Consider the following 27,328-nt stretch of genomic DNA (forward strand, 5'->3'; position numbering starts at 1 on the left):
GTAGAACTGCAGGTCTCAGCAAGCCTCCCCCGCATGCTGGTACTAGGAGAACCACAAGTACCAGCATGAGTGGCATTACGGGCCCACTGGGACTTGTAGTTCACCTGTAAAGAAAGGTTGCAAGAAACACACGCACACCTTACAAAGTATAACTTTAATACATACATACATACATACATACACACACTCACACAATACTCACCTATCTTACCTCCAGTGGTCCCCTTCTCCAGTAGACATCCATGGGTTAAAAAAATAAAACGAGAAACCCGACCATCGCTTTAAGGAATAATCATTCTAACCAGAATGATTATTCCTTCCCGAATGAAGCGCACAGATGCGGCTTCATCCTTTGAAGCTCAGTGTCTGTGCATTCATTGGCTGAGAGAGGTCAGGCCAGGGCCTGCGCTACCACTAGGCAAACTTAGGCAGCTGCCTAAGAGCACCGGCCACTGCAGGGCGGTAGTGTGGACCACACATAAGTGCAGTCCGCACTACACTACTAGGAACAAACACACAGCCACCGGTGACGGCAGCTGTGTGTTTGTTTTAGCAGCCGATGAGAGTCAGACAGACTCTCATCGGCTACTGCGCCCACTGCCGGAGCCGGGCTGGAGCTCACTCATGAGCTCCATTTTCCAGCTCCCGCAGTGGGTAATGGGAGAGATGTCATGACGTCTCTCCCATCATGCAAAGCGGGCCGGCCCGGGAGGACGCCAGATGGAGGAGCAGATGCCAGAGCGGGGATTAAGGTGAGTGGAGTTTTTTTTTTTTTCGTGTGTGTTTGTCTGTCTGATCGGGGGACTACTACTACTACTACAATGGGAACTGCTGGGGGGACTACTGCGGGCACTGCATAGGTGGGACCACTACTAGGGGCACTGCATAAGGGGGCCACTACTGGGGACACTGTATAAGGGCGTCTGTAGCTATTGAGGGTGGGGGTGGGGGAGGCGTAAGGCTGAAGAAATGCCTAGGGTGCCAAGAAACCTGGCACCGGCCCTGGGTCAGGCCCCGCCTCTCAGCCAATGAACGGCTCCTCCATTGTACTCAATGGTGGGAGCCGCAGGGTTACTAAAGTTTATCCTGCGGCTCCCACCATTGACTTCAATGGAGGGAGCCGTTCCTTAGCTGAGAGGCGGGGCCTGTCCTCTCTCAGCCAATGAACGCACAGACACAGACACGGTCCCTAATAACCTAGTTACCTGGATGTGGTGGGTAGGCCCATAACCTTGGCCAAGATTATGCTAAAAACCTCTATTGATTGCAAAATGTTATTGCATTTATATATTATCAATAATTTGGAGTTGTGCTCCTGAGATTTGTCTGTTTTTGTGCCAGCTTTCAATCTCATCAGGTAGCACCTCCCATTATATATATATATATATATATATATATATATATATATATATATATATATATATTTCAGGGTGTGCAGTCCAGGAATCTTTCCCATCCCATATACTCCATTTAATGTGCTTTATTGCACACCTGAGGGAAAGGAGACGCCCTCAGTCTGGATTAGCACCCCTACCTTATTGGTTTAAAAGCATGGAGTCTTGTAATGTATATGCACACTGGTAATAGGCACAATTCTAGATAAGTCCTACAAGTAATATACTGTAGTGTAACTTTGGTTCATTTTTGGGGCGTGGGTCCTCCTGGATTGCTTTGGTTGATCTGTTTCAGGGCACCGCATTATAACACATTTTTATTTTATAACACATTTTAACCCTTCACTGTTTGTTTATTATACATGTACCTCACTTTTTATTTTCATTCTTTATATGCAGCTTAACTATTTCTTTTACACTGCACTTTTCTTACTATAGCGGTGCCCTGGGGCAGCTTAGCTGGGCCAGTTTGGGGGTGTCCTGCGCTCTGGATTTGAATCCTAGTATGTTAGGGACCTACCCTAAAGAGGTTACCTGGATATGGTGGGTTGGCCCATAACCTTGGCCAAGATTATGCTAAAAACATCTATTGATTGCAAAATTTTATTGCATTTATATATTATCAATAATTTGGAGTTGTGCACCTGAGATTTGTCTGTTTTGCTGTGATAACACTCAATGGAACCACCGTGTGCTTGGTGTGATGACACTCCATGGAAACACCATGTGCTTGGTGTGATGACACTCCATGGAACCACCGTGTGCTTGGTGTGATGACACTCCATGGCACCACCGTGTGCTTGGTGTGATGACACTTCATGGAACCACCGTGTGCTTGGTGTGTTGACACTCCATGGAACCACCGTGTGCTTGGTGTGATGACACTCCATGGAACCACCTTATGCTTTCCTACTGACTTTGTAAACATTTACCTGATTTATATTTGTGAGATGAACATGTGGGAGGTGGGAGGAAACACAACTATCCTATAGCACTGTCATCTCCAACTGCTGTCAACATGAAATGCACATACCATAGATGTAATCATTTTTAATTTAGAATAACCAGCTGGTAGATGACTGAACACAAATGCCACATTTGAAATCAAATCGAGATTTTTAGAGTACCCTAAACATCCATCGCGTCTGCAGCAGTTCAGTGGAACAGTGCTAATGTACCGTAAACACTGGACTATTTCAACAACTGATGTGAGGCTCCGTTACAGTAAGCAACATGGGAGTCCAGTTAAAGAGTCCTCTCTCCTAAAGAGATCAAGACCATGAACTACCTTATGAAAGTTTTCAAATGATATAATACTAAATACAGTAATAACATATGCATCCTATGACACCTCATGACACTATTTAGTGCTCTGTGAGGACATCAGACAGGCATCAACTACGACTGGTTAAGATGTACAGAACACTAAAGTTATGTTGCTCTCTGCAGAGTTGGGTTTGTCTATGAGTGATCTACTCTGAACATATACCTACATGCTTGCAAGGTACCGAATGCACTTACCTTCACAATACTCTTCAGTGGCATTGTCCCATGTGAAAATCGATGAACAAATATTGTTTCGATCAACCTTTTGATATAGTGGAACGAATGGCAGCAGCATGCTAAGCTGTAGAAGAAAGTATTTTCAGCAAGCCAAAAGCAACACTTTGGAGCTCTGAATCTAAATAAAATGGAGTAGTGTGGGAACCCGAAACTTACTGAACAACAGAGTGCGGACTTGACGTAAAAGCCTTGGCTAATCCATAGAAAAAAGGCATTCGGAAGTAGAATAAAAAGTATACAAAAAGTGGCCCTGTAGATTCTACTAGAAAAACCTGGAAAAGAAGGGCAAAAAGTATGTTACAAGAAATTTATGAAAATGACATGAGCTAAATGACAAAATACTGAGCTAAAATAAATAGTACACTGTATTGCCTGTATCTGTATGTAGGTGCAGTGAGGGACTCAAATGAACATTGGACCTGATTCAGATCTGGACAATAATGCAATCACAGCTGCGATCTCTCATGGAGATCGCAATGGCTAATCTATGCACGCCCATGAAACAGTGTTTAAACTGTCCTGACATGCTTGCATTTGCCTAACCACCCCCCATTACCTGCCCCAAACGCTGACGGTCACTCACTTTGCGAGTGAATCCTCTGTGATGGACGTGTTTCCACAGGTAATATAGAAAAAGGAGAAAACAAATCTAGTGCCTTATCCGTTAAAATATATGGGAAAGGGTAAAGGTAGAGGAGCGGGTAAGCTTATAAACAGTGTTGGCAAAGAACCCCTGAAACGAAAATGCTTACTTTAGATAGAATAACAACATCCTTTTCACTGACCATTTAAACCTGATTTTTATTAATTTATGTTACTATATCAGTAACATTTACACCTTTGCTTTTTTTTATCCAATGTTTTATGCATTTTGGTGCACTTTGAGAAAGTACCTCCAACCTGTTTTTGTTCTCACAAGTCTATGTTAAACTGACAATTTGGGCATAAGTTGTTTGCCAACGTATTTACATGGCGCTAATGTCCAACTCCGAGGGGTAAATTTACTAAAGCTCACATTTCTATAGGCTAGTGCTTAGATCCTGCAAAACGAAAGGATAAAAATGATCTCTGTATATAAATGTGTCCAGCTGGGAGGCACATGAAGGAATAGAGTAAATCTTGGGAAATGTCCAACGTTAAGGGAAAGTACTTTTCCAGAATGTCAATTCAAAGGTAAACTGATTGAAAAGTTCCCATATACAATGTCATAGATTTACTTGCCTTTAGTTTGCACTGTAGGTTACCATGGACCGCAATAATTAGATCCCGTCAGTGCTGTAAGCCAGTATTTTAATCCACTGCTTATTTGAACTTTAGCGGCTGTCAGATTTTCATCCGATCTAGTGCTCAATCTCCTTGTGGCTTGCTTCCACCACAGGGTCACGACGGCTCTGTGAGGGGACTGTTGGATATTACCACTGTGGTCCTCAGTTTGTCCGTAGTTAAGAGACATAGCAAGACCCACCTATTCTGTTAGTAAGGCGGAATCCTTTGGCGGTCACAGATCCTTCAATCTCGCTAATGGTGGTAATGAGCCTCCACCAATCAATAGGACACACACTTAATTCTTTATGGGCAGCAACGCGTTTCATCCAAACCTTTGGACTTTTTCAAGCTTATATACAGACATAATTTTTATCCTTTCTTTTTACAGGATCTAAGCACTAGCCAATATATATGTGAGGTTTATTGTTACTATTATGTATCTTTTTTTGGTGATTATGTGGTTACATGATTATTGAATAGAATTACTGTTACTGAATCACTTGCTTTTTATGATAGTTATTTTAGTATGTGATATAAATACTTTCAAGTAATAAACTACACATACTGTGTCAATTGGTGGCTGATTTTATTTCCAGTGCAGTTTTTTATATTTATGTAATATTTTTGTGGGGTTAGCAATTTTCTTCTTTTATTAACAGTAGCAGGGTTTTTGTATCACAGGTGAGATTCAGGTGCTAGAGAGATTTGGTTAATTTAGTAATATTACTAAAGGTCAATTTTAATTGATTTCCATCTATTTAAAATCAATCTAAATCGATGTTGTGTTTCGAGGCTAAATGGCACATTTACTAACAGACAATTTTTTATATTGACTCTTAAATATTATTAAATGTACACAAAATCGATTAAAATCAACCAAATTTACCCATAAGGGGTATATTTACTAAAGTGCAGGTTTTTAGAAGTGGAGATGTTGCCCATAGCAACCAATCAGTTTCTACTTATCATTTATCTAGCACCTTCTAGAAGATAAAAGCTAGAATCTGATTGGTTGCTATGGGCAACATCTCCACTTCTAAAAATTCTCACTTTAGTATATATACCCCTAAGTGTATACAGTCTGTCCTGTAACATGACACTGACTGCATTATACATTCTCTGGATCACCACGCCTTCTTTGTATTGCTGTTAGTTTGTAACTGAGCAACTCAATCTTCATAATTTATAAGAAAGACTATTTAAAACAGTTAAGTGGTATTATTCTACAAAATCTAGTAATTACTTCATCAAATATTTGTAATCATAAATTCCGGGTTGCTTTGACCAATAGTTTTAACACAACAATAGGAATAATTGCTAAACCAGGCTTGTTTATAAGTTATTTCTGTTGCCGTTTTAAATCTATTGGTATAATTCACCAATGATGGTTAGCTTTGACAAATCGTTCCTATCAACCCCTAAATGGTACTTGAAATGAAGAATATATGTTTTCTTAGATAAGGAGTGTCTGTTTTTATTATTTCGAATACTCTAAAAGCACTGTCACCTGCCAAAATAAGTTCACACATTAGGAATTATTATTATAACTAGCCCTTTCATATAAAAGAACTTGCCATTTAGATGTAATAGTCATTGCATTCACTAAACTGGGGAAAGTGCATTGAAAGTGAATATATCAAACAATGATACATATTTGACCTTTTATCCATTTGTAAATACAGTATGTCCTCATTTTAAAAGTAAACAAAACAACGCTACTTATGCTGGCCATACACGCTACAATTATCGGGGCGATCCGCCTGATATCGGCGGATCGCCCCGATAATTGTAGCGTGTGGGGGGGGCGACCGAGGGTTAAATATTGCTCGGTCGGGCATGCCGGATTGTCCAGCATGCCCGTCCGATGCGATATTTTCCGGTAAACTGTCGGCCGCATCGGGCAGTGTATGCCCAGCGCGGCCGACAGACAGACATTTCCTGTGTTCCTTCCTACGGAAGGAACAGGGAAATGTCTCCTCCCCCGGGGGCGGAGCGCAGATGTCGGGCTGATACACAGAGAAATCTCACAGTGTATGCCGGCGACATCTGCGCCTGGCAGCCGGACAGATAAAATGTCTGTCGGTCTGACAGACATTTTATCTGGCCGTGTATGCCCAGCATTAAAATAAACCAAATTCTGAGAGTTTGCAAAATTTTCATATTCTTGAACACCAAGTTCATAGCAATTTAACAGGAGAATAAAGTGGAAGCCCCCAAGATATTTTCTAAGAGAATAAAGTAATTTATGTTTAATAAATATATTTAATCGTTAGACAAGAAATTAATGGGTAATGCAACACCTAATTCATAGGAGTCAAAGCTGATTCCCAATCCTAATCATGTGCTTAGTAACTGAAATATGCAGAAAAGGAGATTCAGTGATAGATTACCATAGTCCATCCAATCTGAGGACCCAAGTCTCTAAAATATAAGGTAGCTGTTGTGCCAACTGGAAGATCCTGCAGGATTTCTTCATCCTTTAGTGACCTGCCCTCTATAGCAAAAACGAGAAATGATCTGTAAATGCAGGAGCAGGAAAATATGAGATATGGTAAGAACTTACCCTTGTTATCTCTATTTCTACGAAGTCCATAGGGTTCCACAGGATACCTTGGGGTATAGGTGTGATGTCAGTCATCGGGCACCAAAGAGTTAAGCTTTCAGCCTCCCAGGATGCACTAGGTCCCCCTCCTATACCCCTCCCCCGAGCCAAGGCACCTCAGTTAGTTACCAAGCCATAGGCCGGAGGAGGAGAAGGAAGAGAGAGAAAAAAGATCTGGACACACACAAGAATCACATTCTCACCAGAGGGAGACAGAAAAACCGGTGACCAGAGCAAAGCCCATCTGCAGCACAGGTGCGACAGGGCGGGAGTCCCGTGGAACCCTATGGACTTCGTAGAAATAGAGATAACAAGGGTAAGTTCTTACCATATGTCATATTTTCTACTTCAGGGTCCATAGGGTATCCACAGGATACCTTGGGGATGTCCCAAAGCAGTATCCTTTAAGGGTGGGGACGCTCCTGTGCAGAAAGGAGAATCCGCCGCCCGAAGGAAGCATCCTGAGAGGCGAAGGTGTCAAACCTGTAATACCTCACGAAGGTATGGACAGAGGACCACGTAGCAGCCTTGCAGATCTGGACTGCAGAGGCACCACGTCGAGATGCCCACGAAGGACCCACAGACCTAGTGGAATGAGCCTTCAGAGAAGGAGGAACCGGTAGGCCTTCATGAAGATAAGCTTCAGATATAGCCATACGGATCCAGGCTGCCAAAGTTTGCTTTGAGGCAGGCCAACCCTTTTTACGGAAGCCATAGAGGACAAACAAAGCGTCCGACTTCCTAAACGAAGAAGTGCGGTCAACATAAGTCCTTAAGGCTCGCACAACATCCAAAGAGGCCTCATCCACGGAAAGACCCGGTGAGTTAAAGGCCGGAACAACGATTTCCTCGTTAACATGAAACTGGGAAACAACTTTGGGAAGAAACTCGGGCCGAGTGCGGAGCACTGCCCTGTTCCCATGAAAAACCAAGAAAGGGGGTCTACAAGAAAGAGCCCCTAAATCAGAAACACGTCTGGCCGAAGCAATAGCCAGAAGGAAAACAGTCTTAGCTGTCAGCCATTTAAGATCCACTGAGCCCAGTGGTTCAAACGGCGGTCCTTGGAGAGCCCTCAGGACCACAGCCAAATCCCAAGGCGCCACAGGTGGAACAAAGGGCGGCTGAATGCGGAGAACACCTTGCATAAAGGTGCGCACATCCGGGATTGTAGCAATCCTACGGTGAAACCAGACAGACAGGGCCGAAACCTGTACCTTCAAAGAAGCAAGGCGAAGCCCATGATCTAGTCCCGCTTGTAGGAAGGCGAGAATCCGAGACAGACGAAACTCCCGCGGTGCATAACCTCTCGGTCGACACCACTGGAAGAACGTATGCCACACGCGATGGTATATCCTCGCGGAAGACGGTTTCAGAGCTCGCAACATGGTACGCACTACAGAGCTGGAAAACCCCCGGGACCTCAGCATGGCCGTCTCAACAGCCACGCCGTCAAAGACAGCCGAGTCAGGTTCGGGTGAAGGCAAGGACCCTGAGACAGAAGGTCCGGTCGTAGCGGCAACCGCAGAGGACTGTCCACGGACAGACCCTGAAGGTCTGAGAACCAGTGCCGTCTGGGCCACGCGGGAGCTATCAACAGGAGCGTCCCTCCTTCCTGTTTGAATTTCCGGATTACCCGTGGAAGAAGGGAGACCGGAGGGAACAGGTATGCGAACCGGAACGTCCACCGGACGGACAGAGCATCCACCAGAGACGCCCCTTCGTATTGAAGACCGCACGGAGTTCCAAGATATTGATTGGAAGCTCCGCTTCTGTCGGCGTCCACCTGCCCTGGAACAAGTGTGGACCCGAAACTGCTCCCCAGCGCCGAAGACTGGCGTCCGTTGTCAACAGGACCCAATTTGGAACCCAGAACGGACGTCCCCCGCTGAGATTGGTCGTCTGTAACCACCAGGCAAGGGACAGGCGAACCTCCGGGGTGAGCACAATTGTCTGGGACTTCAGAGACTGCGGCAGCCCGTTCCACTTGGACAGAATCAGGTGCTGCAGAGGTCTGGAGTGAAACTGGGCATATTCCACCATGTCGAACACCGACACCATGGAGCCCAGTAACCTCATCGCCGAGTGTAGAGACACCCGGCGACTGAGCAGACAACTGCGCACCCTCGACGGTAAAGCAGAGATCTTTTCCTCCGTCACGAAGATCCTCTGCTGTTCCGAGTCCAATAAGGCTCCGAGGTGCAGAATCCTCCGAGACGGGATTAGAGTGGACTTCTGCCAGTTGATTATCCAGCCGTGCCTTTGCAGTAGCGCAATGGTCAGGCCCAAGTGGCGTAGAAGGAGCTCTGGAGATCCTGCCACTAATAAAAGGTCGTCCAAGTACGGCAACATGCGGACTCCCTGCAGCCGCAGAGAAGCCGCCATGACCGCCATCACCTTGGTGAACACACGTGGTGCTGTCGCCAGGACAAAAGGTAACGCCCGAAACTGGAAGTGGTCGCTGCGGATTGCAAACCTGAGGAACTGTTGATGGCGCAAAAGAGTAGGGACATGCAGGTAAGCGTCCTGTATGTCCAATGACACCATGTAGTCCCCAGGTTCCAGCGCCAGAATGATGGACCGTAGGGTCTCCATCCGAAACTTCGGTACCCGCAAAGACCTGTTGAGAGCTTTGAGGTTGAGAATCGGACGATACGACCCATTGGGTTTCTGTACCAAAAAAAGATTTGAATAGAAACCCTGGCCCCTCTGGGAGAATGGAACAGGCACTATAACTCCAGCCTGGAGCATAGTGTGCAATACCTTCCGCAGCTCCGTAGCCTTGTTCCGGTCTGATGGTAGACCCGTGGTGAAGAATCGAGCCGGGGTCTGTGCCGGAAGGAGAGGGCGTACCCGTGGGAGACCACCTCGAGAACCCAAGTGTCTGTCGTAGTGACCGACCAACACTGGGCGAACTGCAGCAGGCGGCCTCCCACTTTGGGATCCCCCAAAGGGAGGCCCGGACCGTCTGGCCGCAGGCTTGTCATCTGGCTTGGGGGCCGGACGTCTGGTACTCCATGCCTGCTTCCGGGGCTTGGCCGATTTCTTAGGGCCAGCCTGTCGAGGAAAAGACTGTGGTCTGGGCCTGCCCTGGGCCCTAGATGACTGAAAGGACGATGGTCCAGAACCAGAAGGAGCAGCGGCCGACGGGAGACAAGCCGATTTGGCTGCCGCCAGCGTGGCCACAATCTTATCCAGATCCGGACCGAAGAGAACTTCTCCGGTAAATGGCAACGCCTCCAGACCCCTTTTGGAATCTGCGTCCGCCTTCCAGGATCGCAGCCACAAGGTGCGACGAGCAGCCACCGCTACTGAAGAAATTCTAGACACCAGAGTACTAATGTCTAAGGCCGCCTCGTTGATATAAGTGGCCGAATCACGGAGATTACCAATCAACTCCGCCTGTTCGGTCGGACAGTCAGAATCAAAAGATGCCTCTAATGAATCCGCCCAGCGCTCCAACGCTCGGGCAACCCAGCAAATGGCCATAGCCGGTCGTGCTGCCCCCCCGCAAGGGAATAAGCGGACTTCAGGCAGATCTCCACCTTGCGGTCCGTAGCATCCTTAAGGGAGGACATGGATGGCATCGGCAATGTGGCACTACGGACAAGACGGTTCACGTGAGAATCCACCTGTGGAGGGGATTCCCACTTTGCAAAATAATTATCCGCGAACGGATAAGCCACCGCCAGGCGCCTCTGCGGCTGGTATCTTTTGCCAGGCTGTTTCCACGCCTCCTCTAAATGGTCCACTAACTGACCTGAAAGAGGAAAGACTGTGGCATCGCCCTTCACATCTTTAAAAAAGGCGTACTTAGATTTAGCCGCTGGGGGAACTTCGTCCTCAATCACCAAGGCTGTGCGGACTGCCTGAATAAGTCCAGGAATATATACCTTGGACTTAGCGTCAGCGTCCTTAGTATGGAGAGGTTCCTGATCGTAAGGATCCAGAATCTCCCCATCATCAGACATCCCCTCGTCATCCTCATAAGGAGCCGACAGAGACGCCACCGGCCGTTTACGTGGCCGGATCACAGACTCCCCTTGCAACACATCCGACAAGTGCTGTACAGAACTCGTCAGGGAGTTAACCCATGCCGGCTCCTGAGAAACCGGGAGCGGGGAAATAGGGAGACTGTGGGGTACCACCAATTGTCGTGGGAAACCCTGCATGGGTGACGACACCACTGACTGCTGGGACAAACCCATCGGTGTAAACGCGGGTTGCGGAGCTAACTGGCCCACTAAGGTTATAAGCGCCTGAGCGAAACAAGCCCAGGGCGGCTCCTGTACCGGTGCTGTAACCGTAAGAGGCCGCGCCATGGACAAACACTGCCGGCAGAGGCCCTCCGCGCTACCCTCCCCCTCCGCTAACGGTACTTTACACGTAGTACACTGTAGCCGGAGAGGAAAATCACTTTCAGACATGATGGCACCAAGTATGTGACCCCTCTCACCAATTATATATCAAATAGGCGAGAGACCACCCTGCAGCACCGCACCGCAAGGGCTTAGCAGAAAGAACAGGGATAGTAATAAAGCTGACAGTTTAGAAGAAAAGTTACAGGCAGCAGCGCTAGCACAGTCACATACAATGCAAAGAAATATCAATTCCTGCACTAACAGCGCTGATCAATCAACTACGCAGACACAGGGCCTGGTAGGGCACAGCGCAGCATACACAGTCCTGACCCAAATCGGAGGAGAGGTATGCGGGGGGACCCAGACCACGATGCTTCCGTCCAGGCTTCCAGCAGCGTTCACCATGCGTTCAGAGGAAGATGGCCGCCGAGGAGCAGAGAGGAGGCTGGCCTGGGGGAGGAGCGCTGCCACAGGACCAGTCGGCAGCGTGCAGAGAGGGCTGTGTGCAGCGGGGGAGGCGCCGGCTGTGAGACAGGGAAGGCGCGCTCCCCTGGCATGCATTTAACCCCTGGGACGCCGCAGCGCTACCGCTCTGCTGCGGTCCGCTGTCCCAGGGGGTAGTGGAAGCGCAGGTTGGTTGCCTGGCTCCACGCTGCAGCCAGTCCCCAGGGAGCCCCCTGCCTGGGGACTCAGGACCATGTGATCAACGGGGACCCACCGCGGGACCCCGCTGCTTACCTTTGTCCCCCTTGAATCTGGCCATGGTCCGGAACATCTGGGGTCACCGCTAGCTGTGACCCCAGATGCTCACCAGCATCCCCGGATCGGTACCGGCGTTCTGGTACCGGCGGGGGTGTAGGGAAGACAGCATGGACGTCAGGACTGACTGTCCATGCTGTACATCCAGATGTGCAGCCACAGCTGCATAGAAGAAAGCTTCAGGGGCTCTTCTAGCCCCCACTCCGACCGGTGCTCCCGACTCCGGCCGGGCACCAAACTAAACTGAGGTGCCTTGGCTCGGGGGCGGGGTATAGGAGGGGGACCTAGTGCATCCTGGGAGGCTGAAAGCTTAACTCTTTGGTGCCCGATGACTGACGTTACACCTATACCCCAAGGTATCCTGTGGATACCCTATGGACCCTGAAGTAGAAATGTGAGGCTCTTTAGCTGCCCTTCAGCTACCGGTCCAGCCGCTGTACAGTAACACCATGCAGTGCTGATTCATTTAGCGTTTTATTTTATTGACATAAATTAGCTTCAGAATCAAGAATACTTTTTATGATACTCAAAACCTTATTTTAAAATAGTCGTGGGTGGGAAGGGAGAGCCCATATTATCACATATATATCCACCCTCTCAGTAGCTGAATAATGGACATCCCATCCTCGGTATTCCAACATCCCTGAGATGTGCCCACCCTCTCCGGACACCGTAGTGGCAATGGTAGATATACCACTGGGGAAGCCCATGTGGATGCCATGACGCCCAGTGGTGAGGTGGGTCCCGGCAGTGTTGGACCATCCACTCTGGTACTCCCAGTTCTGCAAGACTGGTATACCCAGCACATATACAGTGGAACCCCACTTCAAGCTGCATTGTGTTTGCTTCAGTCCTCGCACATGCCCAGATGAGCAGAGTAAGGATTGCTCCCTAATTTTGCTATAGTGATATGTCTCTGCAAGGTGGGGAGAGATGGCAACTTAGAAAAACATGTTTTAGGTGGATATCACCTTTAACTGAAACTAAATATCCTCTTCAGTGTTAGCAGTAAAAGCTAAAGCTGCAATAACTTATTTGTAATCAGTATAATAATGTAATGAAATTCCATGTACATAAGAAAGATGTTAAGATTGTTACTAGTAAACGTGAAAGTAACATTTCCTATATAAAATGTATAAATATACAGACACTGCCTTAACTGTTGTTTTCTTCTTTCCTGCAGTAGTAGCTACACTTGTGATATAAGTATTGCAGTTGTAGAGGTCAACACACAAACAGCCTATCAGAAGCAGCGCTAGCTAATACTAAGAGTCATTATCATCACTGCAAATCATTGTAGTAGCCCTTCAGCGCCCATGAGAGATTTACCTCCTAATAGTCCTATATGGGGATGCATCATAATTATATAAACATGTCCAACAACTTGCCCGAACCTACCCCTCCTCCTCCTTGCCACGTGCAAAATTTGCAAGTCAATAAAACGCAAAAATTTGGGTGCGGACATATGCACAGTATGGAAATATATATTTTAAGCAAAAAAATGGACACCCAACTCTCAAGGAACCCATTAGTGAACAAAATGAAATAGAAAACAATGCATCTGAAAGAGTGCTAATATGCAATATACAAGCTACTAAAATTGTATTCATTAAAATATCATAAGAGAAACTCATACGTTGCAGACGTTCAAAAAATACCCACAATTTTATACACAAAACTGATGTATGGATTAAGCTCTAGCAATTGAGGTGTCCTTATTTTTTCCCCCTATCTTCAATATTTTAGAATGTACTGAGTTATATTACAGATTTAAAGCTCTCAATAATCCCAGACATACTTGGGTCTAACCGTATTGATTGTCGTGCCGGATACCACTGAGGATCTGCAAGAGTAGAAACAGGCCTTAGTGAACAAATTGCTAACGCAAAGAGAAGTGAGACTTATTTACAATGTGGTGCATTCTTGTAAAACTAACATTGATGGCAGATAAGCATATCAGAATTGTGCTTTTCTCTGCTAAAAATATAATGCAGTGTTCTACAGCTCAGATACTGATGTAATCAGTGGAATCTTCACCTCCACGAGCACACAAGAGCACTCTATTGCTGTAGTCCCTGTTTACTATAGTGAGTCCATATGTGGGCTAGAAAATGCAGCATGCACAAATGCTTGTCTGACATCACTTTGGTCTGCAGATACGTCATTTTACTGATGGAATGATTTATATTGCAAACCCAGAAAATAAACTTTATTGCCCGAAATCCTGGATATGCAGCTACTTCAAATGGTAAGATGAGACAGTAGTAAATTTAGTTACATTTCTGAATATTTAAAGCAAAACTTCAGGTATTCCACATTTTGTTTTTAAAAGCAGAAACAAACTTAGGGGCATACTCAATTGCCGGCGAAAAGTCCCGGACTTTTCTCCTGTTGGACTTTCCGCCTACATCGCTGGTTTCATTTTCTCGCTCGTCCACGCTTTCCGCCCTATTCAATTGTAAAGGATGCGAAAACGGGACCCGGTGAAACTTGGACTTGCGAAAAGTGCTGTCAAAAACTGGGAATCAGCCTGACACCCTCCAAAAGATGCATTGACTTGGAGGATCACTATAGGTACCCCTGAATAGTCCTGCTGAAGGTATTTGGGGTTCTTAAATGCTCTCAATAGCTGCTATTTTGCGTCTTTGCATAAGTGGTGAAAAATAGCATTTTGCAGTATTTTATGGTGAAAATAAGTAGTCCCAGCAAATTTGGGGTACATGAAAATGGGGGCTAGCATATTTTAAAATTGCCAAAGTAAAGTTTTAAAAATCATTAAACATCCACCTTCCGCAACCACCTGCAAAGTAAAAAACACCAGGGGCATACTTGTGGACCCCCTGGAGTCTATTTTGCTAGTTTTTAAGTTTGTCCCCCAAGTTTGAACTTTTTCGCCCCCAAAACGAAAGTACTTTTTGGGGTGTTCTAAATATTTTGAAAAACTTTTTTTTGATGCAGATTACCTTTGGGGGACTGTCCTAACACTGCACGGGGGTTCCCGCAAGGTTGCACCTCAGAAGCCCAAAATTGCACTTTTTTCCGACTCCATTCAGAGGCGAATCTTTTTCGCCTATCTGAATGCATTGACTTTCTGCTTAGGTGAAAAGTCAATACAATTGAATTGGGCAGAAAGTCTGCAACTGGCGAAATGATGAAATGATCTCGGCTTTTTGCTGGCAATTGAATACGGCCCTGTGTGTCAAAATGTAACGTGAATGTGGCCATCCTGTATGGGTATCCTGTTTATCTCATTTATTGGTGTACATGTCACTCTTAACAAATTTAGAAATGAAAACTACATGGAGACTGAAATGAATGTATCTTCCCTAAATGGTTACTGTCATAAAACAACCAAGTCTTAAAACAAATACAGTATTAACAAAGAGTCGTACTTACAACATTTGTGTAACATCAATTTGACGTCATTAACTGTAAGATGTGGTTCTACCTACGTAAAAATGAAGAGTGAATTAACAATAACATCTTAGTGATCAAAAGCAATCAACTTGCAATTCAAATGACAGTCATAACCAATAAAACGCCGCCTTCTACAGAACTGCAGGTCGATTCCCGCAGTCACACTAAAATGCTGTCTAGAGTGATAATCGTATTTTAAAGAGTTGTACAACCATTTTATTAATATTTAAGGCTTGTCCAGACAAGTTTATTGTTTTTAAATGGACATAGTATATCCAAACTTAAATAGGTTTTACAGTTTTACAGTCTATTTTAAATATTGTGATAGTTAAAAGATTGATATGTAGCATTCCCGCTAGGCTGTTTTAGCGGGGCACGGCGCCCTGCCCTCCTTCTGGAGGGCAAAAAGCACCCTGCCCTCCAGAAGCCTGCTGGTGCTGTCTTCAATCGTGGATTGCTGTGTCCCGTGGGTGGAGAAATGTGTGGTGACCCGGTCACCGCCGGAGAGTAGATGCCGGGCGCATGCGCCCAGCATCTACTCTCCCTGTCAGCAGCGCTTGGGGGCTGCCCGGCGTGTCCGTAAGTGCCGGGCACGCCCCTAAGAGTGACGAAAAGGGGACGCGTCTTACAGACACGCCCCTTTTTCAATGGCCACGCCCCTTTTCGGGCACACAAGGGTGCCCTCTCTAGCTCCGGCGCCCTGCCTGCCGTCGGAGCTAGAGTGAACACTAGATATACAGTAAGTGGTTGCTAAGCAGACAAAAGATAACAAAAGTAATTTAGTAAGAGGTGAAAATAAAGACCAAAGTGGAAATGCTCTTGTTATTGTGCAAAATGTATCCATATTTACAGAGAGGCATATTGACGTGCGGGCAAGATAATGGCCTCTTGTGCCTTTTGATTGGAGGAACTAGATGGATCAGCCTTCATGCAGGAACAGATTATTTTTTTAATCTTATAATTTTTATTCAGTTTTTGAAACACACCCAAACAAAACTAAAAATAATTGCAGAATAATAATAACAGGAGACATAAAATATATCTCAGTTCAAGATAGATCACAGGATGATAATCAAATCAAGTGATACATATAGAGAAAACATAAGTCATGATAAATAACAAAAATATAGACCATAGCTATCTCAACCCATACGGATATTGCAATGCGGACCCATAGCTGCCATCTGGGCCCACGTGATCTAAAACTATATAAAGTAGGCTATATGAGCAGACATAATATCTAGACATTATGTAATCTTCAAAAAATACCACATAACAGGATAAAATAAATACAGTAAAATATTAAAAAATAAACAAAAAAAATGTCCATATCTGCCAACATATAAATTGAAACAAGCTTAAAATAATACATAACCCCCCCCCCCCCCAGAAAATCCCAAATCAACCCTCCCCTTAACCCCTGGCCCTGTATAACCTAACCCCAATCTAGGTATACTTGGATCCCCTAATCCACTACTAACTATTCTAATCTATCTAAATACCAAAATAATTGCACAGGATACTTGACAGGGGCAGTAGGCTAAGTGACCATAAGTCAGGCCTCCCACATTGAAGCAAAATAAAGTACACTTGTAACATGAGAAATAGGAACATTTGGAAAATCAGGATATATATTTATATATTAGTGCGGAAAAGTAAAAATATACATAAAAGGCATCAAAAGTGTGATAAATACGTTGAACTCCAGAGTACTAGTCAGGCCAACCCTCGGGCTCACGCAAGACAATAAAAAAAAAAGAGTCTCAGACCCGCCCACCCAAAAACAAACAAATAACATATAATACTGAAATGATAGATCCAGAATCTTCGGCACAACCTGCAAAGAAAAAAGATGGGCTTTTTGGAGAGGCAACACAGAATCGAAGTACCCAGGGACTGAGAAATCACCGACCTTGGATGTAATTGTGACCTCTATGGAGGATAGATCCATATATTGAGCCTTTGTAGACAAAATGAGGCCTACAGAGTCAAAGATCAGAGAGGGAGATAAAATATTAACAAAGCAACCAACAATGGCATCGGATAATGTCGGATATATCATTCTCCAAAACTTGAAGACGGATGAACTATCAACAACAGGAGTATAACCACCCTCCAGAGTGGTAATGCATGTTTCCATATCAGCTAGCCGAGTCTCGGTATACGGTAAGTCATAACATGGAGGAGACAACATATCATGTAGGTTCACCAGTCAAGCCTCGAACCTCTTTTCGGAATCAACAATAGCATTGAATAGACGACCCATATTATTCAGAGATAGTATAGCCACAGAAGGAGGTAATAGATAGATATAAAATCAGGAGATTAGGGTAATACAAAACTTCCAGGAGATGATCCCTTTAGCCCAGAGACTGTTACTGACACAGAGCAGCACTCCAAGATGGCGGCCGGGGCCGGGAGTTGCAGGACTGTAATAACCTACAGAGAGCTGTAGTTTGACAGGGTCAGGATTTGCCACCTATCCACCTACCCAGGACACGGACCGGGAGACAGATGTAGCCAGCGCTGGACTCAGGAGCCGCATTAGACGTCAAAGTCGGATCCAAGATGGAGACTGCGGGAGGAAACTGTCAGCGCCTTTATCACAGCAATCAATGAAGATTGGCAGGCCGAGGGACTCCCGGAATGTGGAGAAGCAAGTTGACAACAGTATGCCAGTGTAAGGGTACAGGCAAATGATCCAGGATAAGTGTGACGGATGTTTGGGCCTAGGAGCTATGGAGTCAGCTTCCTATCACTAGCTCGTCCAAGCCACGCCCCCAGGAACAGATTATTTAAGTGAGATGCAAGGGGCATTCCAGGGGGCGTTTCTTGTTTAGTGGGGGTCACACAGTATTTTTCTCCCCATAATAGGATATGGATCTTACAAATATTCAATATATGTCAGTCATCCAATTTATCTTATACTTTCAATGCAATGTCTTTTGGAGCTTCCAAATTATTTTTGGCAGAAAAGGTAGGTGCAGAGTGATTCCCTGCACCGAAATATGGGGGTGTATGGTGCTGTAGACAATTAGGCACACTTGTACAAATAGAAAGTGTCTACACCTACCTTTTACATTTATAGTTATCTTAATGTCATCGAGACTGTATATTTTCTTTTAAGAATTTATGAAAGGCTGATTTGAAACAAATGCACATCTGTACTTTTCTTGTGTTCATGTCAGCGCTGTAAAGGTCAATGAGATCTATGTAGACACAACCAGGGCAGTAGCTAGGGAAGTATGAGTGAATGATCAAAAGCAACTGATAATGGGGGTAACTAGGGGAGTGCGAGCAGTGCCACTGCCCAGGGAGCAAGGCTGATGGGGCAGCACCTTCCCTGCTTGGGTGACACCTGTTTTTAGCTTTTGGGGTACCTGAAATGGCACCCTGCAGCCTACATATGAGGGCGGCGGCACTGGACACAACGCATAACATATCATGGAGATCATCTGATCCCTAGCCTGCAGTATTTCATTTCTGTGATTTAAAACAAAAATGTCTGTATGAGGCCTTACAATTACTTACATAATATAATATACAGTACATGCTCACAATTAAGAGAAAGGGTAAGTATGCCTGGTGGTGCACTAGGAGATCAACTCTGAAATGTAGCTAGATCATTCTCTCCTTGGCCACAGCAAACATTAACCTCTATTTAGGGCTGTAGGGGTGGGGGTGTGAACAGTGCCATGGCCCAGGGGGCAGGTCACCGAGGGGTGGCACCATTGCGGCCCCACAGCTCCAGCATCTGACTAACATATGCATCAACGAGTCTTGGGCACCTATGACCATGTCACTGGTTCACCGGTTGTCCTCCCCTGGACAACTTTTGATAGGTGCTAACCGCTACATACTGGGAACACCCCATAAGACCTGCTATTTTGGACATGCTCTGACCTAGTCATCTAGCCATCACAATTTGGCCCTTGTCAAAGTCGCTCAGATCCTTGCACTTGCCTATTTTTTCCTGTTCCTACAAATCAACTTCAAGAACTGACTGTTCACGTGCTTGCCTAATATACCCCACACCTTGATAGATGCCATTGGTTGATATCAGTTTTAATATTAAAAATAGTATAATATATATATACTATATATACAACATTTTATAACTGTAAGGAATATGTGATTGGCTCAGTATGATGAAATATGATGACATTAATTTATTCAATTAATAATATAGAACTGGCAGGGCCACAAGGAAGACACTGCGGCCAGTGCCATCGCACAAGGCGGGATGCCGGAGTGGTATCGGCCATACTCACCTGTTGCCGCAAGCCCTGCTACATCTTTTTGGCTCCCATACTGTGTGGGGAGAGAAGTCATGACATCTCCCACAGCGCGGTGGAATCTGTACTGCTGCTCGGACCATCCTTACAATGGCCTGCGCAGAACCCTAGTTAACTGGTGTAGTAGCATCCACCCACCCACCTCCTGGGACATGAGGTTATGACGTTATAGGCACCGCTCTGGGTGCGGCACAAGACACACCGGTGCCCTGTTATGGGGCTGAGAAATGGCCATGCATGTAAGATGCATCTAAAGACTTTAGGAGAGATGTACTGTATTAAACCTTTGTGAGAGATAAAATGGAGAAAGGGCACTACTAGTTCAATGTTTCAGGCTGACCACTTTTATCAAGAATATAATGCTATAAGTGAATAGACATAGCTTTATATAGCAGCACATCTTAACCACATTGGGCAATGCTCCAAATGGGCTGATGAGCACCGCAGAGGTGATGTTATCAGTTTCACCCACTGATATCAACAGCAGTGCCCCCAGAGGGTCTGAAAAAAGCAGGCTAGAGACCAAGTTCAGTCCAAAAGGAGCTACAGTGTTCATGGTGTAGATCTAGGTTGCCTCTAATTGCAGTAATTTTCTATCATTATCTCCTCTTCTTGTTGCTGGGACATGGTTTATGTCTTTGCAGGTAAGTGATGTCAATGAATTTCTGTGCTCTTTAAAATGGTGTGACACCAGTTGATCGATGTCCTTACCACTGAGTGCTTGTCTGTCTGGTGCTGTGCCATCCTTTCTTTGAAGAGACATGAAGTCTTGCCTATGTACACTAAACTACAAGGACATCTTATCATAGAAACAACAAATTTGTTGTTGCAGCTTAGGATATGCTTGATGGGAATATGTTTGCCCGAATGAGGATGGACTACATAATTGCCCGTCTCAATATACCTATATGTGGTGCATCTCATGCATCTGTAGCACCTCGATTTTCTGAAAAGAGAATGTGTCTCAGGATCTGGGGCAGACTGTGATATGTCATTGTGGACCAACCAGTCCTTACATTTTTGCCTCTCTTGGGGATAAATTTACTAAGAATCGTGTTTGGTCGAGATTAAACTCATTTTCCCAGACCAAACTCGCAAATTTACCAAGAAGTGAGTTTTGCAGAATCGTGTTCTTCGATGGTGAATGCAAACGTGTTTTGTTGTGTGAGTTTTAGGCAAAGGATGCGATTATATAAAACACACAGGAGAATGGTTGTGTTTAGAAAACACACAGGAGAATGGTTGTGTTTAGAAAACACACAGGAGAATGGTTGTGTTTAGAAAACACACAGGAGAATGAATGCATCATCCTAGAAACATGTTCTGATTGAAGCAGTCACATCATGTACACACTGCCTAAGCATATAAAAACACTACAAACAGCCCAACCTTTGAGGGTTTTGTTGGTTGGAGGTTGCAGAGGGAAAGTGAGGAGTGTGTTTAGTGGTGTAGGAGAGTTTTTGGCTACTGGAATAGATTGCTGGTTGGCATGTGGAAATATTTTTGTACTTATTTCTTGTCTTGTCATATATCTGTTTGTCTCATTTTTCTGCCTTCTCTTGTGTTTTTTTTCTTGTGTCCTGTCAGTGTGTTTTGTGTGTGGCATGTGTGTGGATAGTAGGAGAGGAGGTTTGTTTTAGTTTGTCAATTTTTTCTGTGTGTTTTGTATTTGTATAGGGAGGGGGAAGGAATATGTCCAGGGCAGAGGAGAAGCAGGGAGAGAGTGAGGTGGAGGAGGTTGCATCTCAAGAGTCCCTATAGGGCAGTACAGGCAACAGTAATGAGGCGCACAGGCAGAGGGGCAACACCAAGATGGGACGCTATGTGAATTTTTCTGTGGAGTAGAACATGGTCCTTGTGCAGGAGGTCATGAAATCCCAGCCACATGCAATGAATACCAATGGTAGTATATATTGACATTTTTGCTTCACACAAATCAATGCAGCTTATTTAGCACCTTTAAAAAACATCATCATTGTTTTCGCACTAATTGCAGCTTGAAACACCTGTGAACACATGCAAACACATCCAAACTCACGCAAACACTCACCTCAGGAGGTCGTCTATTTGAAAAGTCTATGTTGCTGAGAGTTTGGTAATTTCTCATGTGAGTTTCAAAACTCGATTCTTGGTAAATTTGCGAGTTGTATGGTTTCCTATGGAAAGTACTTGCGAGTTTGGCTGATGGTGTATTTGGTTGTGTTTTGTAAACTCATGCGAGTTTTGATGTCTGTTTCCAGCGAGTACACATGTGTTTGCCCTTAGTAAATTTGCGAGTCGGAAAAACAGGCTAAACTCACGTGAGATTGCAAACTCGGCCAAACACGATTCTTAGTAAATTTACCCCCTGTAGCCCAGCATTACCTTCACATTTTTCAGAGATGTAGGGGTCAATCCTATTAGGTGCGCATTGTGAGTAGCTAGTTTGTTTCTTGAAACTCGCAGACTTCGCAGAGAATTCTCCAATACAATTAAAAATGCCTATTTGCACTACTCGCAGTGAAGGGGTGCGAATTGACTGCCAAATGAGATTTGAGAGAAATGCATGAAAATGTGGGGAGACCATATGGACCCCCCAAAATTGATAATTTTGTTAGCAGGACCGTATAGAAGGCTGTTTTTGGGCATTAGGAAGGTACCGTAGGTTTTTAAATGGTGTCAAATGGCTGATTTGTGTTTTTTTTTTTAAATGCAAGAAAATTATAAAAAACAAAGTTTTTCATTTAATTAATTGAAACAAATTAAACAAAAAATGCAAAATAAAGGAGGAAAAAGGGTGATTTTGGAGTACTTATAGGGCACCTTGAAAAATTATAAAACAATTATTGTTCAACTAAAAAGTTATTGTAATTAAATTGGGGGTGCCTAAACTAAAAAATAGTTGATTTTGGGGTAATTTGAGGACATTTTTTTTACCCCAAAAAATTATATGTAATTAATGGACTAATTAAGCTAATTGGAAACTTCCAAATACCTAATGCTGGGCATACACTATACAATTATCTGTCAGATATCTGTCCAATCTGGCTGGTTGGAATGAAAATCTGGTAATGTATGGGAGCAAATGACAATCGATTACATGGTTTTAAACACTGGAAAACAGACAAAAACGATTATACAAATTGGATAAACTTGTTTTATTTAACCAATTTGGCTGAATGTCCAGTGTTTGTGAACAAATGTTCGATTGTCATTTGCTCCCATACATTACCAGATTTTCATTCCAACCAGTCAGATTGGACAGATATTTGAGAGATAATTGTATAGTGTATGCCCAGCATAATTAGTCATTAGGGGGGGTGTCCAATGGGTTCAGCAGAGTGCCACGACATTTTAACCTTCAAATAAAGTTTTCCTTTCCATCTCTCACCCTCAGGGAGGTGCGAGTGGAAAGTTGCGAATTCAGTCTGACTGATTCAGTGCGAGTTGCTGATTGGATTTCAAAATTAATTCGCTATGCAAATTCGAAGTGAAAATAGCAACTCGCACCTCGCAATTCGCACCTTATAGGATTGACCCCTTAGTGCTTCCATCAGTGTTGTCCACCATTATTTGGTGGTGCTGTTAATAAAGTTACTCGTAATATAATTGTTGATTTAATTGTTGCATTTAGTTCACTCACCTTTTACAAACTTGCACCTTTGTCAGCAATTTTCATTTAGCAATTACCAAGACTCTTACCTTATCTAGAAAGCATAACTGTTGCTTTGTTCTGCAGTCTAGAATTTCCACCTGAAATGATAGTGAGACATAAATATTTGCATGGTTGCTTGCCACTAATAACATAAATTATATGTAAACACATAAATAATGACTAAATAATTATTTAATAAGAAAACAGTAAAGTAAAAACACAAAGATATGAACGACATCTTGAAGTAATAACTAAACTTAAGGCCCTCATACATCTGTGATGGAATGGGGTAATTCCCCGATTCCCAGACGCCAGGGTCGGGGCTTTGGTGAAATCCAACATGTTGGATTTCACTGATTTGCCTATCCCGACCAATATATGATGTGATCATGAAATCGGGGATTTTTAACATGAAGAATTTAACAGATTCCCAGGCAGATTTGCGATTATTGATGGCCACTGAGTGACTGGTGGATTGGCAGTTTCGGGCTCATCTGTTAATCGTTGAAACAGCCAGCAGATGTATGGGGCGCTTAACTTGGGAGTTTTGATGGTCTCAAGGTGCCTACACACATAGCGATATTTTACACGATCTGGCAGATTCCAACACATCGGAAAGGCAGATCGTGTAAATATACCCAAATCGTGAGTAAATCGTGAGTCCCCACTCACGATCACGATGCGATGCGCTGGTGGTACATCGCATTGTCAGATCTGCCGATCTGGGACCCAATGCACTGGAGAAAAGTCTGGATGCACGATAGATCGTTTGAAGAGTGGACACTGCAAACACCAAATCATGTGCAGAGCTGCCGAGGACAGTTTTCAAGTGAAATCGTGCACGATGTCGGATCGCGAACACATCGCTATGTGTGTAGGCACCATCAGAGCATGCATGCTGCCTACACCAGTAATAATACATTTCTTGATCAAGTCTATTGTAATGAACCCTTTCGCTTCAGAGACTTTCCCCTCACCCAGCATTATGGGCAGCGTCTCTGAATGCCTCCTCATAAGAGTGCATGGTGACAAAACCAAACTTTCCTGTCTTTCTGACATTCTGCGGGAAAAAATATAAATAATTCTTTATTTAAATAGTGAATAAAATGTCGATTTTAGAAGCCACTCAGCTGAATCTGGAGGCCATTCTAATTTGAATTTTTAAAGTAGCCAAGAAAATTATTTTTTTGTTACAATTTTTTTTTCTGTAAAATATTAATTGAAAAGGTGTTTAATGTCTTTAGATGACCAGTTATCTCCAAGTCCATAGGATAAAAACATATACCCAGGGCTAAAAGCAATTAACTACAGTGTTGGGTTTATCTATAGCCATCAGAGCCCCCTTTTGTAATTTATTGGAGGTGTGCTCATTACATCCACCAAAATTCTACACATAGACATGACTGTGGGCAGCACAAATATTGGGGGCGCTCAAGCACCCACAGAGCCTATAGATAGAAGAACCAGTGGAGTGATAATTTAGGGGGAGATGTACAGTATCAAGTCTCCTAAAGAAGTCGACTATTGGAGAAGTTGCCATAGCAACCAATCAGCATCTACCTATCATTTATCAAGTACATTCTATAAAATGATAGGTAGAAGCTGACTGGTTGCTATGGGCAACTAATAGAGCCAGTTCTAGATCTACAAGCATCAAACAAATATTTAACAATGAGACATTTAAATTTCCTGTAATTCATGTGTCTGCCACCAGATGGCAACATGACAGAAATGTACTAAGGGCCTGATTCAGAGATGGGAATAGAGAGAGAGATAGCACGTAACTGTGTACCTGGACAAACCATATTGCAATGCAAGGGGTGTAAATACATAATTTTTTTAGCATGTAGGGTAAATACTGGCTGCTTTTGCATGTAGCCCAGAAATACTGCACAGCTTTATTATTACTCTACAATTTAGATGTCAGTTTGGAAACACTCCTCCCAAATCTAAATTTCTCTGCACATTTTAAATCTGCCCCACCTGCAGTGCAGCATGGTTTCACCAAGATGATCAGTTGAGAGAGACATCTCACTCTATTCCCAACTCTGAATCAAGCCCCAAGTTTGCACGTTAGTTGAACGAAAAGTTTGCAGAACATGCATAATGTGCTTTGGGGACAGGGGCGTATCTCTAATAGGTGCAGGATGTGCAGTTCAGGGGGGGCCCGCACTGCCCAACCTACACCCATATTATCTAATACTTACCTCTCCGAGGTCCCACGTCAGCCCTGCACAAACCAGAAAATGGCCGCCGCTGAAATTTTTCTGCAGTTTTGCGCATACGCAGTGAGGAAATCGCCAGGAAAATGGCGGCCCTGCCAGTGCCCCGATGACCTGCGCATACGCAGTAGACTCTGGTCACACTCCAGTGCCCAGAGTCTACTAATGCTGCGGTCGGCGAACAAATGCATCAGTCTGTTGCCGGTCGCCGGGTAGAGAGGATGGGGCCCCGGACATGGAATGAACACGGGTCCCCTTATCTCCTAATACGCCCTGTTTGTGTATCAGATTACTATAAAAGAAAACTTTTTGCAACTCGAATTTCTTAATTTTCTGGAAATGTTTCATCTCACGCGTTCACATTCTATGCTTCTTCCATTGTGCATGGCTAACTGACATGGAAGACTATAAATGGCATTGAAAACATTTATTTTTTTTACACGTACACCTAATTAATTGTACAACTTGTCTTTTTTCATGTGAAAGTGCACACTGAGATAAGATGTATTCTGAGCTGAGTTTCTTAACCTCGACTTGGGTTCCATTTAAGACGACTACATATGGGGCCTGATTCTGAGTTGCAGAACTAGTGGCCGCAGTTGCAAATATCTGCTCTGTGCATGCGCCCTAGTTACTTGTAGAGAACATACACAACTTTGTGTATGTACAGTGGTATTCTGAGTCGCACACATGGGTGAAAGGATGTTAATGGCCTGCAAATGGGCATTTGCATATGATATAATGTGGAAATGGGCATGCGGTGGGCAATGCTACTCATCCTTCAGTGGGATCTTCTGCACCCAGCACAGGCTGATAATGATGACTGTTGCTGTGTATGCTTAGGGAGGGGTGCGACTGCATGCTACATGTGAGTCAGAAAAGCTATGGGAATCTGATTGTGTATTCCATACACACAATGAGGCTCTTATAATTGTTTTTTTATTCAACCCATGAGATAATTACCGCCCCAGTCATTTACTAAGTTTTTTCTGTCATTTTTAAATATGCCCTGTAAGTGGTTCTTCGGGAGTCGCTGTTGGAGTTACTCTGGGAGAGGGCCTGGGATCTTTGTGGTTATCACCAATATACATGTAAGGGCAGTTTACAAAATAAAATAAAAAATCACGTTATTAAAAAAAAAATTCTCACGATTCCATAGCACAAAAATAAACAATAATAAGTGGTGTACGGCCAAGATAATATGACACCGTAATAGGTTACACCCTAGATCGATGTGAGCAATGACAGGACTTTAAAAGAGAGGTCTCCAAATTGGCAACATATGCGCCAAGTATTTCACAAGACATCATCATCAACATAACTTGCACATGCCCTGTAGCAGCTGAAAAGCATTTGCCTATTAGTACATGCAGTGCCGTATTTATGAGCGCCCCTAGCAAATTGAATGACCCTCACCCCCTCAAACCAAAAAATAATCACTTTTCCAGCTTAAGGTGAGACAAGGTTTCTGACTATGTCGTCCAAATCCTTATTCTCCACCACTTTTGTCAATTGAAAGTATGGCAAGACCCTCGTCACAGTCACCTGGCTCATTTCTACAGTTACACAGATCTACATACAGTATAGGGGAGAATTCAAATAACCGCATTAGGTTAAGATTTTACCACTAGTCAATTTAATGCTCATATCGTAACCTATTTTCAGCATGCGCATAACGCGGCACCAACGCGGTAATTCTACATTGCGCAACTCGGGGGAGCTGCATGGAAAAGTGGTGAAATCACCCTGAACACCAGAAAGATGGCAAAAAAACGGGATGCAGTCGGGATGCCGACAGTCTAAATGCCGACTGTCAGC

General features: G+C 44.2%; 1 protein-coding gene across 5 annotated transcripts in view; it reads right to left on the reverse strand.

Annotated features, from left to right (window-relative positions):
* LOC148508846 (very-long-chain enoyl-CoA reductase-like) overlaps positions 1–27,328 on the reverse strand; it is a 110,989-nt gene that overhangs the window by 16,228 nt on the left and 67,433 nt on the right. For 4 of the 5 annotated variants that reach the window (XM_088443956.1, XM_088443959.1, XM_088443955.1 and 1 more), the window contains 6 exons: positions 23,336–23,386; positions 15,339–15,390; positions 13,741–13,785; positions 6,614–6,717; positions 3,114–3,229; positions 2,916–3,021 (listed from right to left, as the gene is read on the reverse strand). In XM_088443956.1, the coding sequence (XP_088300082.1) occupies positions 2,916–3,021; positions 3,114–3,229; positions 6,614–6,717; positions 13,741–13,785; positions 15,339–15,390; positions 23,336–23,386 (474 nt within the window). The remainder of the gene's footprint in view (positions 1–2,915; positions 3,022–3,113; positions 3,230–6,613; positions 6,718–13,740; positions 13,786–15,338; positions 15,391–23,335; positions 23,387–27,328) is intronic. The other variant, XM_088443960.1, reaches the window with a different exon arrangement.

This window comes from Taudactylus pleione, unplaced genomic scaffold (assembly GCF_031769625.1).
Source record: "Taudactylus pleione unplaced genomic scaffold, aTauple2 ptg000341l, whole genome shotgun sequence".
Classification (NCBI taxonomy): domain Eukaryota; kingdom Metazoa; phylum Chordata; class Amphibia; order Anura; family Myobatrachidae; genus Taudactylus; species Taudactylus pleione.